Genomic DNA, 15,365 nt, shown 5'->3' on the forward strand with positions numbered 1-15,365 from the left:
CCTGTGTGATTTCTTGATGTCTTAGAATAAGGCATGAGTAATGAAGCGTTTTCCACACTCATGCAGTATTTTTCCTTCCGCTATAGGATTTCCTGGTGTTGTGGTTTCCTTGACAGTCCTCGAAGTCCCCGACAGAATACAATTTACTCCATCTCCCCTGGCTGTCTTTCTCTCTTTCTGGTCTGCTGCTTGAATCTCAACTGGAATTTTTCCCTGCTTAATGACTCCAGGACACATGCCTGTTCCGACCTTGTATAATTCCTCTGTTAATGCCACTGCCCAAAGCATTTCCTGCTGAGTAATCTCTCTTCTCACACACCATTGCGTCAACCTGGCGGGCAGAGATAGAAACCTCAACAGGGGATGGAAATAGAGGAAGGCCAAACCAATAATAAGTACCGGAGAAAGGTCAATAAGAAATCAGAACTGAACCTCCCCCAACATAGGCAGAGAGGGACAATTCGGCCTCACACCCATCTCAAATCCACAGGGGGAAGGGAGGAACTACTGCTGTGTCCTGCTAGGTGCTACCAGGAAGTGCATGAGCTTAATAATTTACGCCTAAAGAACTAACGAAAAGGAGCAAAGGCTAACCAAGTATAAGTGACCAAGAGAGAGGTCAAACAAAAATCAGGAAACTGAACTCACCCTCAAATTCTTCCCCCAAATAGGAGAGAGGAGGAAGATCAATTCGGCCCATTCACATCCCATCCAAAATTCCCACAGAGGGACAGGGAGGAAAGCTAACTCGCCTGGTGTCTGCTAGGTGTCTATCATGGAAGCACATGAACTATATTTACCCTAAGGATCACGAACCTCTGCTAAGGGACACTATAATTGAACTGAGAAGACCTACCGAAAGGGCATTGTAGGGTGTCCAAAGATGTTTCCTTCAGGCACTTACAGATTCTGAGCTGGTTTAATCTTTCTCATCACCTGTGCAGGGAACTCTCCCAGCGAATCGCTCTTCTCTGCTTCTGAACGCTGGAGGTCTGCGGACGCATGCGCTCTTCCCGTTGTTCCCAGCTGGGAGAATCACATCAGGTTTGGAAACTGGAAACTCCTGCTCAGTTGAAAGAAAAATACAAAGTAGTTCAGCCTGATTTCATAAGAGTGTCAATAAATTTAATAGAATGTTTTTTAAACATTCAGTGCTTAGTGTGACCTGGTGTGCCTGGGGCAGTCCACACTGAAAATGCCAAGGTCAAGGGCAGGCTGAGAGAGGAGACAAATGCTTCCAAAAAACTGCGTGGTTAAACATGAAGTTAAACTCACCAAGCCAGTCCACACAACTGTGCTTCTGATCCCCCACACTGGTTACTGAGACGCTAAAAAAAAAAGAAATCACACAGCCTCCTTTATTGCATTCCAGTTCTCGTGACATCCCAATCAGACACCTAAAGTCCAGTACAGTGAGAGGTTATTTAAAAACTCTGCTCACATACAAAATGTTTTTTCTGGACCCCAAAGGGTCAGTCACATTACAAGATCACTATAGGCCTGGAATCTTAACCCAAAAAAACCACACTGCCAGCTAATCCTTTAGCATAGGAAAGACAAGACAGGAGCATCAAAAAAAGGTTCGTTAAGCTGGGAAAGTAAGTGAAGAATGCATTCCAAGAAATCTATATAATCGGATTCTTAGCAGATATTTGTGAAGTTGCCTGGCCTTGAAGGCGTCTGTCTGGAACACATCCGCGACAAGTTTGGATGGGTCATTCCAGTTCCTCTGGTTCAAGGCTCCAATTGTAGAGGAGTTTGCTCCAGAAGGTAGGAAGAGGGATGAAGACAAAATGGAGACTTGAATGCAGCTGCCTTTTAATATATTCCTTTTGCCCATGTGGCTTGTACTTCCTGTGTCCCAAACACAAGCTTCACAGCACATGCATGGAAAAGCCTCAAGAGTTCTCAGTAAACACAGACATAAACCGCCTGCAATGTCTTGCTAGACTCAACAGGTTTATTGCCCTTGATCAGGGAATGGGCAAACTATGGCCCACTAGGCCCACATACCAGCACACAGGACTGTGAAACCTGTCTGGGGATGGGTCCCTGAGCTCCTGGCTCGAGTGAGGCTAGCCCTCCCCTTACAGCCCACGCCAACCGTGCAGGCAGCGGCTCGCTGCCCGGGCGGGGCTGTGCGCTCCTGCGGGGGAGTGTGTCTGGCTCTGTGCGGTCCATGTGGCTGCCAAGATCACGCTGTTTTCTGAGCGGTATTGGTAAGGGGTTCGGGGGGTTAGATAAGGGGCAGGGAAGTCCCGGGGGCGGCAGTCAGGGGACCAGTTGGATGGGGCAGAGGTCTGGGAGGATGGGGGGTTGGATAAGGTGTGGGAAGTCCCCACAGGTCTGGTCAAATGGGGCAGGGGGAGGGTGGATAGAGGTGCACGGCTAGTCCAGTGGGAACTGAGTGAGTGGGACCGCGCCGTTTGTGTGGAAGTTGGTGTAGGGGTGGGGTCCTGGGAGGGCAGGTTAGGGAGCGAGGGGGGGGGGTCTCTGGAGGGGGTGCTCAGGGGACAAGAAGCAGGGGGGTTGGATTGCTTGGGGATTCTGAGGAGGGCAGTCAGGGGGTAGTAAGTGGGAGGGGGTGGATGAGGGGGTGGCCAGGCTGTTTGGGGACGCCAATGTGGCCCTCAGGCTAAAAAGTTTGCCCACCCCGCCCTTCATCCTTTCCATGGTCTCATTGTACAGTTGAGGGGCCATCAAAGAGCCTAGGCAGTGCTGATGCCAATCTGTCTCACCCAGAAACACTGCACAAGTCTGGAAATACAGATATACCCTACAAATCTATAACTCACAATACAAAGGTGATACAAACATAGAAACAAAATTATCATACTTGGAAAAGCATAACATTTTCACTGTCACCTTACATGGCATATCTAGCACGAGTCATTTCAATGTTATCAAATTGGTATTGATAATAAAAAAAATATAAAATGTCTCACAATTCTATACAATGTCACACTTGGTAAAGCAGTGAATTCCCAGGACCAGGTCCCCCGGTCCTTAAAGATGCTAAACACTCTGCTTATGATGTATTGAAATACCCACATATCTGCTGGGAACCCACACAGACAGACACTATCTCAGTCTGAACCCCTATGTTCACACTTCTAGAAAATTATGATCAATTTTGTACACAGAATGGCATTTTGAAAACACAATCTACTGAATATTATCCTGTTAAAATGTGTAGCAACACTGTATGTAAAGTTATGAGATTTTACTGTATGATATTACTGAAAAAGTTACAATTCTGGGGAAGATCAGTTTCTCGGAGACAGCAAGGCAAACAGCTGGTCAAATAGCCAATCTGCGGCAGGGGGAAGGTGTGAAGAAGACATTTACATTCCATCACCAGGACACTTGAAGCTCATATCTACAACAGACAGCCTGGCACCATGACTCAATTGAGAACTGAAGTTGTTTCTAGTACAAAAGGACTGAATTATAAAAAGAGGTGAGGAAAATACTTGAAACTCTCTCCCCCCTTTCCCTCTGCTCATGACAACTTCTGAAGAACTGAACTTGGGCAGCAGGGGCGGGTAACGGGGAGTCCTAGCTGAAAGGAAAACCAGCCTGTCTCAGCATATGGTGAGAGAACATTTGCTTCCAATCCGTTTCAGTTTGTTAACTTAGATCAGGGGTGGGCAAACTTTTTGGCCAGAGGGCCACAACGGGGTTGCAAAATTGTATGACGGGCTGGGTAGGGAAGACTGTGCCTCCCAAACAGCCTGGCCTCGCCCCCTATCCAACCCCACCCACTTTCCGCTCCCTGACTGCCCCACTCAGAACTGCCGATTCATCCAACCCCCCTCGCTCCTTGTCCCCTGACCTCCCCCTCTAGAGACCCCCCCGCTCCCTAACTGCTCCCCCAGGACTTTCTTTGCTCCCTGTCCCCTGACTGCCCTGACCCCTACCTTGTCCCTGACTGCCTTCCTCCCAAGGACCCCCACCCTAACTGCCCCCCCGATAGGACCCACCCAACCCCTCCTGCTCCCTGTCCCCTGACTACTCCGACCCATACCCACATCCCCACCCCCGACAGACCCTGGGACTCCCACGCCTATCCAACCCCTCTGTTCCCCATCCCCTGACCGCCAGCCCAACCGCTCCCTGACTGCCCACCGAGACTCCCTGCCCCTTATCCAAACCCTCGGCCCTGGCCCCCTTACCACAGCCACACAGCTCACGGGAGCTAGACACGAGGTCCCTCAGGAGCACGCAGACTGGCCCCCTTACCATGCCGCTCAGAGTGGTAGGAGCTTGCAGCCCCACCGCTGCAGCACTGCCCAGGAATGGTGGGCCAGAGCGCTGGCAGTGCGGCGGGCTGAGGCTGCAGGGGGACAGCAGGGGCAAGGGGACAGCAGGGGAGAGGGGAGCCTCCCCGGCCAGGAGCTCAGGGGTCGAACAGGCTGGGCCTGCGGGCCAGATGTGGCCTGCGGGCCGTAGTTGACCCACCCCTGACTTACATGTTAGTTTGTGTTTTATCTTGCATTTCTTTTGTAAACAACTCTGACTTTTATGCCTCATTACCTGTAGTCACTTAAAATCTTTTTTTTGGTAGTTAACAATCTTGTTTCATTGTTTTATCCAACTAGTGTGTTTGGATTAAAGTGTGTTGGAAACTGCATTTGGGATGTAGTGGGGTGGATCCCCGCTACTGCCCTGAGGGGTTAAAAACAGCCCTGGGAGGTGGCTGTGGCTGGAGAAAGCAGCTTTTAGGCTGGGCTGATTGGGGGAAGTGGCTGCAGCTCGGGCCGTGCCCTATAAAGGCAGAGAAGCCAGGGGCAGATAGAATCTCTCTCTGTTTGTAGAAGGAGATGGGCCTGGCTGCAGGGAGCTAGACACAGAGTACCTGAGTGGAGCAGGGCTGGGGAAAGGCAGAGGAACTGGGGAGCTCCAGCCTGGAAAGCCCCAGGCTGAGGCTTAGCAGAAGGCAATAGGTACTGGGGGGCTGCAGAGGGCAGCCAAGGGGTAGGCAAAGGCAGCAGGTCCAAACCCTCCTTGCCAGTGATGAGTAGGCTGATATTGCAGCCTGCCCCAGGGTGTGGGGCTAGACAATGACTGGCCTTATACTGAGCCAAGGTGGGAATAGTGGGTGGGAGATCCCTGGGAAGGGGAGACCCTAAGACTGAGGGGTTACTGCCAGAGGTCAGCACCCCAGGTAAAAGGGGCACCAGGTCCAGGGAGTGACGGGGGGGGGCAGAGGAAAGGCAGATCACTGGCCTGCAGAGGGTGCGCCAGAGCTGGAATGAGCTAATTCCCAGAAGTCACCAGCAGGAGGCGCCGCAGGGATAAGTCCACTCATCTACATGGGGTAACAAGGCTGGTGCATGTCATTTTCCACTGATGAAATGAGAGACTTCATATGAGCTTGCATTGTTCAGCAGTGTGCTGAACAGGGAAAGATGCACATTTCTGGGGAAAGTCTGGGAACAGAATTTTCTGGGGTTTTCCTGTGCTGCACTGTAACTCACGAGTCACTGACTAGCAGCACTTAATACTGTGTAGCTGGGAGTGAGTTACATGCTGGAGACTGTGTTAACTGCCCAGGAGTGGCTGTTCTCACAGTAAAACTGGGTAAAAGTCACCCCAGCTTTTGAAACTGAGGGGATAGCTGTTCAACATTCCAGACTGCACTGTGGTTAATGTCACAGACACTCAATTTCAAAGAGGTTCCTAAAACACAGAGAAAGTAAATCCATATTCCAGAAATCCAAGACTCCAGAGAGAGGGCAAGTCTCCCTGGCTCTGCTTCTTGCTGACAGGGAGGTCTGGAGACAATGAGAGAGTCCTGGGGAAGCTGGGAACAGGAAGCATGGGCTGGTGGGGTTCAGTGGAGAAAGAGAACAGGAAGGGCAGGGATGTTACTGAATGCAGGATCTCAGCAGTGCTAGATGTCAGGATGGCACATATTGCAGCCCATTGGAAAACATAATCCCAACTATACATATAAAATGATGGGGTCTAAATTACTGTTTCCACTCAAGAGAGAGATCTTGGGAGTCCTATGGATAGTTCTCTGAAACATCATCAATGCGCAGCGGCAGTCAAAAAAGCGAACAATGTTGAATCATTGCAAGCGATAGATAAGGACAGAAAATATCTTATTGACTGCTATATAAATCTCGGGGTATGCCCACATCTCGAATATGGCTGTAGGAGCTGGATTTTATATGTTAACTGTGAGAATAATGCTTGATTTGATTCATCCTGTCAGCCACCTTTTTGAATAGCAGAAGCGAATGACAAACCAGAACAATCCTTTCTGGACTGATTATGCGTCACCTTTTGTTTTAGGGATCAAGTGTTATACTGCATCTACTATGGTTTTCCTATTATGTATTACAAATTAGGCACTCTAGTCAAATATAGTAAATTTCTTTGTTTTTAAGGTTTAGACAAGTGAAGAGACAGGATTCCTCTCTTGTGTCTGCTTAAGTAGATTAGAGAAACATTGAAGGCAAGGTTTAATTTGCAGTGGCCTTTTGTCAGATAATAAATTACTACTGTTTGTAGTCTTCACTCGGTTTGTGTGAATGAGGATGGTATGCATCAGGAAAAGAGAAGGTGTAAAGCCGTTGTTATTAGCCAGAGTCAAGGTAAGAAAAAAGAAAAGAGACCTTAAAGGACATCAAAGAATCATACAGTGCACTCCATAATGAAGGGGAAGGGCAGATTGATGACCCTGAGATAAAGGCTGGCACCCCTGAGGACGATTGATTAAATCAGAACAAAGGACAGGATGACTGTCTCGGAGGTATATTGGAATATTTACACCAATTAAGAAGTAACCCATCACAAACTGACACAGCAAAATCCACAGACTTCAACAAAGGAAAAAAAACTTATAAGAACCAGGGTACTTAGCCATGGGACTTTGGGTTTGTCTTGCCACACTCCAGGAGCATTGGATCGTGACCGTCAAGAGCCCAGCTCCACACTTGTGCTCAACCTCACTCGCCATTAGATTGACTCGAGCTACAACAGACTGGTAACTATGAACATCACTGGCAGGAGTGTGTGTGTGTGTGTGTAAAAAGCATATGTTAACTGTTGTATTCTCAATAAATGCTGTGTATTTACCTTCCTCCATAAAGATCCCGTGTGCTTTGTAGGAGCATAACACTGCATGCAGATGTGGTCACCCCATCTCAAAGAAGTTTACTTGTGCAAACAGGAGATATTTGACACTGTGCAATACTGCTCCTGTGCTCTGTTCCCAAAGTGTTCTGCAGCAGGGGAGGGTCTGTGGCAGTGTGTGTGTCACTGGCACACTGGGGTTACGGAGAGACAGGGCAGAGCAGAGATGGCATTGTGGGGCTGGCGTGAACCGTATCTCTTCATTTCCCTTTCCAAGAACTGAGGGGACAGGAATCCTTACCCAGTGAGGTCACATTCTCATAGTTCTCCTGCATGACATCTCTATAGAGGGCTCTCTGAGCAGAGTCCAGCAGAGCCCACTCTTCCCTGGTGAAATATAAAGCCACCTCCTCAAAGGTCACTGGCCCCTGAAAAAGCAAGGGTCCAACACTCAGTACCTGATGCCCCACTCGCACTCCCACTATTTGTGAGGACGAGGAGCCAATCAAATGCAAGCTCTGGGTGGATCACAGTCAGAGTCCCACTATCACTCCACTCAGAGCATCCTGGAAACACCAGGTTAAGGGGACCAATTGAGCTCCTTTTCTCTCCCAGCAGATCCATCACACTTACTAGCCACAGACCGATACAGGAGATGGAGCCCCTAGCAGGGTCCAGGGAGAGCTCCCTGGTAGGAAGCCCAACACTCTCCTCATTGTGAGGAGCTGGATATGAAGAGAGGGGAATCTGCCCTAAACCTCACTGGTGGGCGCCCCTTTCATATCTCACAGCAGCCGCTGGTCAGCCAGGTCAGGCTCCAGCACATGGAGTCTGGTCAGTTTTCCTAGCTCCGTGTAGGTGGGTTATTTTCTGTTTCACAAATTAGGGTATTTCCACCTTCTAATCTCATGGGTCTGTTCCTAGAATCCGGGCCACTTATTAAACAACTCCTGGCAGGCTTGTCACAAGCTGTCCTCCTCCCTTCCCCACCCTATGCATTTCCTGCCCCGCTCCAAACCAGACTGTGCAAATCTTCCCATCTCCAGTGTATTTGCTGTCCCTTTCCCTCCTGCAGGAACACATCAGCAATCCCCCGATAATCCCTACCTGAACAGGCTCCTCTGGAGTCATTTCTCTTCCCTCTCATGTGGGAGGATGGGATGAGCTGGAGCGAAACATGGACATCATTGTGCAGCCTGGAAGGGTGAGAAGGGCAGTTGTGGGGGTTTCAGAACTGGCTTTAGTTAAATTCACAGGATGATTCTCCAAGGCCCTTTCCCTGCAGACAGACATCCAAGATTCTATCATCCTGGGAAAATGCTCAATCTCTTTGTTACAGTGTAGACCTGGCACCTCCTGCCAGGCTAAGCCCACAGACACATTTTTAACCTCCCTTCTCCTTCCCCTTCCCCTCATCCTGTAACAAAGTCTCTGACAATAAGGCTAGAAAAGAGCAGAACCAAAGGAGTCATTGTGAGGGATTCCCACAGACACTGCCCTCACGGCAGTCACACCCCAGCAGGGGCAATATGGAGTCAGGAACTGGCTTTTCCTCTGTCTGATCCTTTTCTTGTTCACTGGAAAGTGGTTCTGCCCAGGGATGCTGCAATACATGTGTCTGAGTGAATCAGAGAGCTGGAAATCTCTCTCCCCCACTCATTTCTCCCACAGATCCTTTCAGTCTCTCCTTCCCCTGTCCTCTCTCCCTGCCCCTCTGTCTGGGAAAGTCCCATTCCTGGGGGCTTTGCTCTCCCATGGCTGGATTTGCTCCTGGTAATTGCTAATGAGAGGGGAAATGAGGAGGGCTGTTTGTGTAGAATTACTTTCCTGCTAGTCCCCAGCACTTTCCCAGAGGTCTTTCAGTTATCTGGAGTCTGTGGTAGAATTTGTATTAACAGGGACCAGGTCTGCCCCAAGGGGCTTGTACAAGCTGGAGAAAGTCATCACCTGGGCTGGGTTAGAGAAGCAGTTTTAATTAAGGTCACTTCCCAGCACAGAACCCCCACTGGAGGAGCAGCAGCTGCTAAGCCTGGTCTCCCAGATCACTATAGAGGCTGCAGCATCTGATCCAGGAAGTTGAACCCCAATGTCCTGAGCAGAGAGGGACAGCATTTGAACAGCCTTCCCTCCTTTAGCTCTCTGGGGAGACCAGCTAATGAGAGTCCCTCCTCACAGGGAGAATTGCTAATCTCATTTGCCCCAGTGTTCATCTGGAGTCACTCCTTGTCTTTCCATGCAGTGATTTTGGATTAACAGTGTTCTCAATGAAACCAGATTTCAGAAAGGATGAGTCCAGAACGCTGTGGAAGAGACCATTGTGTGGCAGTGCTGATCCCCTTCCCACCTCCTTCACCCCCCCAGATCTAGGACAAGGACTGGGGGGGGATGAAGGGGAGGTATGGCAGTATCATAACCAATGAAGTTAATCTGAGGTGTGATTATTGCTAGTTGAAAACTTTTCCCTACGGGACCGGAAGCTTCTGCAGTTTTCAAGAGCGGAAAAAAGAAAAATCTGTGATTTCACCTCACAGTGTTTGATAAGTGGATAGAAAGTTATCATGGTGAGTGGGCCTCGCTGGGGACTGCCTGGCAGTGCTTGGAGCCAGGATTCTGGCACAAGCTGATCAGAGAGAAGAAGGATCATGGTTAGTAGCAGCCCCCAGACACTCCCAATACCTAGAGCCCAGACCCCACAGCCAGGGGCCCCAGACTCCCCCATAACGCAAGTCAGGGTCCTGCCAGATATTCCCTGGCACCCAGTCCCCAGAGTCCCTGGCCAGGGACCCCAGATACCCCCAGAGCCCCCACCAGCCACAGTGAGAGCAGGACACTGGTGAAACGGAGAGAAAATGGAACACGAACAGGGCACTTCTCAGGGATTGGGGGGGGGGGTCACCCTGGATGCTGCTCGTTGCTTTCTAGAGAGAAAGGGGGCAGGACTGGAGAGGGTGGGGGGCCCCCACTGGAGGGGGCAGCGGTAAATCCGAGGGGATCTCAGCCCCTCCTATCTCTCCCCGCGGGTCACCAGCTCTTCCCCCCTCGGTTATGTCCGGGCTGTACAGACACTTTCCATCCGCCCCTGTCCCAGGCCCCCCCCGGAACCCCCCAGCCCGACAGCCCTCACCACGGTACCTGGAGGCTGCAACTCCGCAGCGAGACGGGAGCAGGGGCCTGACCGGGCACAGGGGGGTATTAATGAAGGTCTCTCTCCCGCCGCGATCTGCGCATGCTCAGAGCTTCAACTGCACAAACCCTTCTCCGGGCCCGGGAGAGGCTCCAACGGACCCGCACGAGCCAGGCAGAACCGCAGCAACCCGCGCTCGTTCCCGCTCCGGCTGCACCTCCTTCGTCAACGTCACTTACGCTCCAGGGAGACTCCGGAACTACATCTCCCAGCCTGCCTGGGGGCGCGTCCGCCCTCTCCCGCCCAGGTAAGGGGGGAGGGTCAGCCGTTGAAATGCGCATGCTCCGTGCGAGCCCGGTCGTGGTGGGAGAATAAAGCTGTTGCTACGTCCGTGTGAGCCGGTGAGTGAGAGACCCCGGGGGGGGGGAGGTGCTGGGGCCGGGCGGGAAAGTGACTCTCTGCCCCGGGGAATCTGGGAGAAGCCTCGGAGCTGCCTCGGCCGCAGTGGAGCTGCAGCAGACTCGGCCCCGGCCCCGGCCCCGCTGGGGTGGGGGGCGGAGCCTGGGGCGGGTCCCTGTGCGGGGCGGGGTGTGTCGGGCAGGGAGGGAAGAAGCCGGAGTTGGCGGGCGGGGCGGTTGAACTGTCTCTGTGCAGCCAGGAAATTCCCGGGGGGGGTGGCAGTGGCGGGGGGGGGGAGGGGGGAGAAGTTAATTGGATCATGTCCCTGTTTGTGCCTCTCGCCCCGATACAAATTCTCTCTGGTTCTGCCCTTTCTCACCCGCAAATCATCCACGGGCTGTAAAACCCCGGAAGATCCCCCGGCCTCCCCCCGATCCGCTCTCTCGGTTCCTCTGGTCCCCCGCGGTCTTCCGATGAATTCTCAAATGTTCCATTTAAAATCTCTCCGGGGGGGGGGGGATTTTCCTCCCATTTTTATCTGCAGCGATTTGTCCTGTGTGGGTGGGAAATTGTTGCCTCTGGTCAATTCCCCAGAAGCGAGGGGCTGCCCCTGGGGGGATGGGAATTGAGAATGCCCGTTCCCTGCCAATGGCGGGGAAAGGGAGGGGCACGTGATCTCCCATGGGGACTGCCCGGACCCCGGTTTCCCAATCCGCAGTCACTCCGCCAACTACAACACAGTTGTCCCAGCCACACATTTCCATTCACCTGCCCATCCCCCACTAGCTGCCCCTTCCCTCATCCAGGGAACGCTTCCAGCTCCCCCGCACAGCCTTTGGCTTCTTAAAGCAGCTCGTCAAGAGGGCTCCCTGCTGCCCAATGTGAAATGGTGGGAGGTGGGGGGAACCAATCAAACTTTCTGTATATGTATTGGATAGTATGTAAAAACAGTCCACAGTCCGCCCTAATCTCGTTCTAGTTCGATTTTAACAGCAAATTTATAAAATCCCACCCAAGATCTTGGTGGTGGCCAGAGAATCATAGGGTTCAAAGGGACCTCAGGAGGTATCTAGTCCAACCCCGCCGCTCACGGGAACCCAATCCCAACCTAAATCCTCCAACAGATTTTTTGCCAATACAGATCCCTAAATGGACCCCTCAAGGATTGAACTCATAAACCTGGGTTTAGCAGGCAGTGCTTTAAACCACTGAAGCTATCCCTCCTCCACTTTCTCAATGTTTATCAATTGCGAATAGTTTCTGACAATGGTATTCTCTGCAAATCTGCAAAGATTGATAAAAAAAAAATCCTAAGCCCACTTTTTCTCTAATTGTCTAATTTCTAATTGACTAATGGCCTAAGATGTTTTCCCTGTCTCTCTAATTATATAAAGATAACTGAGAACATCTCAAATTTACACGCTTAATCTCAGATTCCTGAACATGAATATAAATGTTGGCAAATGTTGCCCATTTTTTTCGCTTTCATATCCAAATATTGATGTGAAATACTCATGATTTTACCTTGTATCAACAACTGATATAAAATCCCTCTGATTTTCACTTTCCTCTCTAAACGTATTTAATAACCATCAAATGCACAGGCCTCCCACCGCTGTTTGGGGGATCAGTGGTTTCTGTGGCTGGTAAACAGGAGAGTTGGCTGGAGCCTTTTCTTTATTCTACGCAGCCTGGCACTGGTGAGAGGTCACTGTGAGTTCGCAGCATGGGTCCAGAAGTACCCAAAGCCCATGCAAATGGTCTCCTGTGAGGGTTGCTTCGCGCAGTGCTAAGATGTAGCTAGTGACAGGGGATGGCTTTCTGCCCTCACAGCCTTCCATGACCTGTTATAAGAAGCACCCCCCGGACTCCCTCTGCTTTAGTCGTGACTGTCGACAGGGGGCAGTGAATAAACTTTCTATCCACTTAGCAGGACACAGTGAGATAAACTAGTTGCTTGGGTAGGCCGCCGATGAGGTGCTGTGTGGGAGATTGCAGCTGAAGCTGAAGGGCATTGTGAGGAGGGGAGGCCCTCTGGGGTGCTGGGCCACGGGGGTACCTAATCTCAAATTAGTGGATTCTGGAAGTTTGGGTGGGGGGGGGCAGGTTCTGATGTCCCAGCTCTGAAGGCTATGGGTTCTGGAGGTGGGTATCACTGGGTACTTGTTAGGTGCAGAGCAGTGAGGGTGGGCAACTCTTGGGGAGGTGGGGCAGGGGGTTAGAGGGGAGCCTGGTGCTGTGCAAGGGAGGCTCAAGTCATGTCCAATGCACAGATAGTGGGATGGGGAGTCCCACAAGGTGCTTAAGGTCGGATGCCAGGCAAGCAGAGGGAGGGTTTCAATGTAAAGCATCATGGGGGGGTCCACGGCAAACGGCATTGGCAGAATCCTGCTGGAGGACGGTGGGGGTCCTAGGCAGGCTAGTAGGGGGAATCCTGGCAGGCAGTGAGGGGACTGAATTCCCAGTGAGGGTCCCCGGGTTGGTGGTCCCTGGCTAATTGGGGCTCTTGGTGGGGGAACCGTTTGAGGATTCTCGAGCTTGCCCAGTGATCGGTGGGGGTTCTCCTGGCACAGTGGGGTGCTGAGGGGTAATCTGAGTCCCTTGTTCAAGGGTTTTTTTAAGGGGTTTGGGTCCGCAGGGAATATCTGGTGGGACCGCTGACTGTGGGGTTCATGGGCTCTGGGTACTGGGTGTCTGGGGGTCCGCTGGATGGAAGGCTCTGTGGGCTGCTACTACACATGCTCCTTCTCGTAACTGTCAGCTGTGCCAGAATCCTGGTTCCAGGCACTGCCCAACATTCCCCAGCCACGCCAAGCCACCATGATAACTTTCTATCCACATTATCAAACATCGTTGAAAATTCCGACTTTTCCAGTTCCAATTGGGAAAATTTGGTGCTGCTCAGTCTTATACTAGATCTGATAGGGTAGGCAAGTGGGAAGAGGGCTAGAAATGCCACACGATGGCCTCTTCACAGCATCTGGACTCATTTTTTGAATCGGTTTCAATTGAGACAATGTTAATTCCAAGAGTCATTTTACGGTGTATGGAGAAAGACAAGGAGAGTGACTCTGTTGCACCAGTGCGGGCAAGACATTAGCAGTATCTCCCTGTGAGGAGGGTCTCTCACTTAGCTGCTCTCCCCAGAGGTCTAAAGGAGGGAGCTGCTCAAATGCTCTGTCCGTCTCCTGCTCAGGTTATTGGGGTTAGTTCCGAAGTAGACGACTGCAGCCTCCATGGTATCTGGGAGACCAGGCTATAGCAGTGCTGCTCCCATGCAGAGGTTCTGTGCTGGGATGGTGACCTAAATTAAAGCTTTTTCTCATGCGTGCCGCAGAAGGAGAGTGACTTTCCTCGCACTGGTACTTAGCCCCTTGGGAGACTTGTGCCCTGTTATTCGCAGAATTCTGAGTCCAGAAGGTCTCCAAGGTAACTGAAAGAACCTCAGGGAAAGTGCTGGGGACTGCAATGGAGAGAATGACTCTGCGCAAACAGCCCTCACCGTCATTTCTCCTCCCATTAGGCAATTGCCCAGAGAGAAATCCAGCCATGGGAGAGCAAAGCCCCAGATGGAGACTTTCCCAGCCAGAGGCCAGGGAGAGAGGACAAGGGAAGGAGAGATGAAGGAGGCAGTGAATGAGTGGGGGAGAAGATTTCCACGGTCTCTAGACCACACCAGACCCAGGTATTGCAGTAAAACACCCTGTGGGAGAACACTTTCCAGTGAACAAGAAACAAGAGCTCAAGCAAGGAAAAGCTGGTCCTTGACATCTATATCCCGCCTTGCTGGGATGGTGACTGCGCATGGGACCTGTCCGAAGGAATCCCCCACAGTGACTATCCTTTGGTTCTGCTCTTTTCTAGACTTGTTTCAGAGACTTTGTTCGGGGAGGGGAGGGAGAAGGAGGTTAAAAGTGTGTGTGGGCTCAGCCTGACAGAGGAGGCCGGTCTACACTGTAATTAAAGAGATCAGCATGTATCCCCAGCATCGGCAGAGTCCATAGGATGTCCCTTGTGAGGGAAAAGGGCGGGGGAATCGTGAAGTGTAAATTAACCTTAAACGCCTGTTCTGAAAACCTCCACAACTGCCTTGTTCGGCCCTGCCAGGGCTGCAGAAATGACTCCATGTTTTCTCCAGCTCAATCCCATCCTCCACCATGACACAGGAAAGAGCAATGGCTCGCATGTGGAAGCCAACTCCACAGGGATTATTTTTTTGAGGGGGGTTTAGGTGATTCGCTACAGGAGTGGAGAGGGACAGCAAATAAACACCGGGGGATGGGAAGTTTCCAGTCTTAGTTTTGGAGGTTGTGCGGGGCAAAATGACAGGGTGGAGAAAGGGAGGCAGGGTGTGACAAACGTGCTGGGATTGTTTAATAGTGGCATAGATCTAGACAGACCAGTAAGTTCGAGGTGGAATGCTCTAAGTTTGTGGAGCAGAAAAATAACCCCAGCTCCATGGGGCTGGGAAAACTGACCAGACTCATCGTGCTGGAGGCCTGACCTCGAACTACCAGTGATGCTGTGAATATATGAAGGGATACCCAGCAGTGAGGGTTAGGGGAGTTCCCCTCCCTTCAAATGCCAGCTCGCCTCCACATGAGGAAGGCTGTTGGGGTTTCTACCAGGGATCCTCTCCCTGGTCCCTTGCTAGGGCTCTCCCTCATCCATCTATCAGTCTGTGGCATAGTAGGTGTGTGATGGATCGCTGGGAGGGAGAAGATAAGGGGGCTCTCCTCTTTGGCGCCCTCACTCT

At 51.4% G+C, this 15,365-nt stretch overlaps 3 protein-coding genes and 1 non-coding gene across 6 annotated transcripts in view; 1 reads left to right on the forward strand and 3 right to left on the reverse strand.

Annotated features, from left to right (window-relative positions):
* The window catches only part of LOC116818651 (zinc finger protein 485-like), a 33,248-nt gene extending 22,508 nt beyond the window's left edge, over positions 1–10,740 (reverse strand). Inside the window, exons 1-3 of one of the 3 annotated variants that reach the window (XM_075065012.1) lie at positions 10,339–10,740; positions 8,194–8,282; positions 7,388–7,514 (exon numbers count right to left, since the gene is read on the reverse strand). In XM_075065012.1, coding sequence (XP_074921113.1) covers positions 7,388–7,514; positions 8,194–8,217 — 151 coding nt within the window. In that variant the 5' untranslated portion in view covers positions 8,218–8,282; positions 10,339–10,740. Of the gene's footprint in view, positions 1–7,387; positions 7,515–8,193; positions 8,895–10,218 lie in introns of those variants that run through there. The other 2 variants (XM_075065010.1, XM_075065011.1) reach the window with 2 other exon arrangements.
* LOC142046740 (uncharacterized) overlaps positions 1–15,365 on the reverse strand; it is a 437,635-nt gene that overhangs the window by 4,207 nt on the left and 418,063 nt on the right. The window lies entirely within an intron of this gene.
* The window catches only part of LOC116830502 (uncharacterized), a 373,443-nt gene that overhangs the window by 2,477 nt on the left and 355,601 nt on the right, over positions 1–15,365 (reverse strand).
* Positions 9,474–9,619, forward strand: LOC116818655 (U4 spliceosomal RNA). The gene has a single exon (XR_012655882.1). It is a non-coding gene; the product is annotated as a U4 spliceosomal RNA (small nuclear RNA).

The sequence above is a fragment of the Chelonoidis abingdonii genome, chromosome 4 (assembly GCF_003597395.2).
Source record: "Chelonoidis abingdonii isolate Lonesome George chromosome 4, CheloAbing_2.0, whole genome shotgun sequence".
NCBI lineage: Eukaryota > Metazoa > Chordata > Testudines > Testudinidae > Chelonoidis > Chelonoidis abingdonii.